The sequence below is a fragment of the Geospiza fortis genome, unplaced genomic scaffold (assembly GCF_000277835.1).
Source record: "Geospiza fortis unplaced genomic scaffold, GeoFor_1.0 scaffold299, whole genome shotgun sequence".
NCBI classification, from domain to species: domain Eukaryota; kingdom Metazoa; phylum Chordata; class Aves; order Passeriformes; family Thraupidae; genus Geospiza; species Geospiza fortis.
Window position 1 is genome coordinate 80,162 of NW_005054549.1, and position 1,280 is coordinate 81,441.

The 1,280-nt window shown below is 67.1% G+C and overlaps 1 protein-coding gene across 1 annotated transcript in view; it reads right to left on the reverse strand.

Moving 5' to 3' along the window:
- Positions 1-1,280, reverse strand: part of SEMA6B (semaphorin 6B) — a gene marked incomplete at its 5' end in the record, with an annotated part of 6,663 nt that overhangs the window by 2,243 nt on the left and 3,140 nt on the right. The window contains 4 exon segments of the mRNA XM_031064022.1: positions 3-55; positions 207-284; positions 437-577; positions 789-1,074. Of these exon segments, the coding sequence (XP_030919882.1) occupies positions 3-55; positions 207-284; positions 437-577; positions 789-1,074 (558 nt within the window).

Here is a 1,280-nt window from a genome sequence, read left to right on the forward strand (position 1 = left end):
GCCCTCGCGCGGGGGGGCCGTGCTGCCGCCGGCGATGTCCTGCTCGAAGGCCACCCTGGGGGTGCAAATTGGGGGGGTCAGTGGGTCCCAAATGGCCTGGCAGAGTCTCCCAGCTCCCGTCAGCGAGCAGGGAGTTGGTTGGGGCTGCAGGAGCTCTCTGGGGACACCACTGTCCCCCTGCACGTCGCCAGGCCTGGCAGCGTTACCTGGGGCTGGGCTCCAGGAAGATGCAGGAGCCCTCGGGTGTCCAGCCACAGTAGGGATCCCGGCTCCCCAGGCAGTTCCTGGCAGGGAGCAGAGATGTCAGGCTCAGCCCCGATGGGGGACACAGTACCCCGGTCCCCACAAGGGACTCTGTCCCCACCCTGTGCTGTGCCTCAGTTTCCCCAGCCACGCTCCCAGCCGTGCTGAGCCCGGCCCAGCCCCAGGCACTCACTTCATGCAGCCCGAGTGCTGCTGGCAGCGAGCCACAGGCACCCTGGCCACGCACGGGGGGAAGGCCAGCAGCAGGGACCCCGCAGCCTTGTCCAGCTCCAGCCCCAGGAGCCGCCGCTCGTCCTCCGTGTCCCGGCCACACCTTGGGACAGGGCAGAGCTCATCATGGCCCCAGCCCTGGGGGGCCCTCCACAGAGCCTGGCCCAGTCCGGAGGAGGTTTTCTCATCCATCCATCCATCCATCCATCCATCCATCCATCCATCCATCCATCCATCCATCCATCCATCCATCCAAGCACCCCACCCACTCCTTTTACTGCCCCCTCTCCTTCCCCTGGCACCCTGGCACTCACCTCCCGGGCTGGTAGGTCTCAAACTCCTCCAGGAAGACGCTCTGGCTGCCAGGGGCAGAGGGCACAGGGCTGCTGGTGGCGTTGGGCAGGATGAGGAACTTGAGCACAGTGCCGGTGCTGGAGCCCAGGAACACCACGGTGTGGTTGCCCCACGGCCCCGCTGCGTTGTCCACCACGATCTTACGGAGCTGGTACCTGCGTGGGGAGGGAGTGGTGCTGGGGTGTGGGGGAATCCAGGGGTCCCCAGGGAGGGGAAAGGGTGAGGGCCCCAGCCCCACATGCCCATCTCCATGTCCCCATCCCCAGCCCTACGTCCCCAGCTCCAGCCCCACATCCCTGTCCCCATTCCCACCCCCCCATCCCCAGCTCCCTGTCCTCATTCCATGTCCCTGTCCCCATTCCATGTCCCTGTCCCCATTCCTGTCCCTGTCCCCATTCCTGTCCCTGTCCCCATCCCTGCTCACGCCCTGGCTGCCCTGCCGGCGGGAGGCT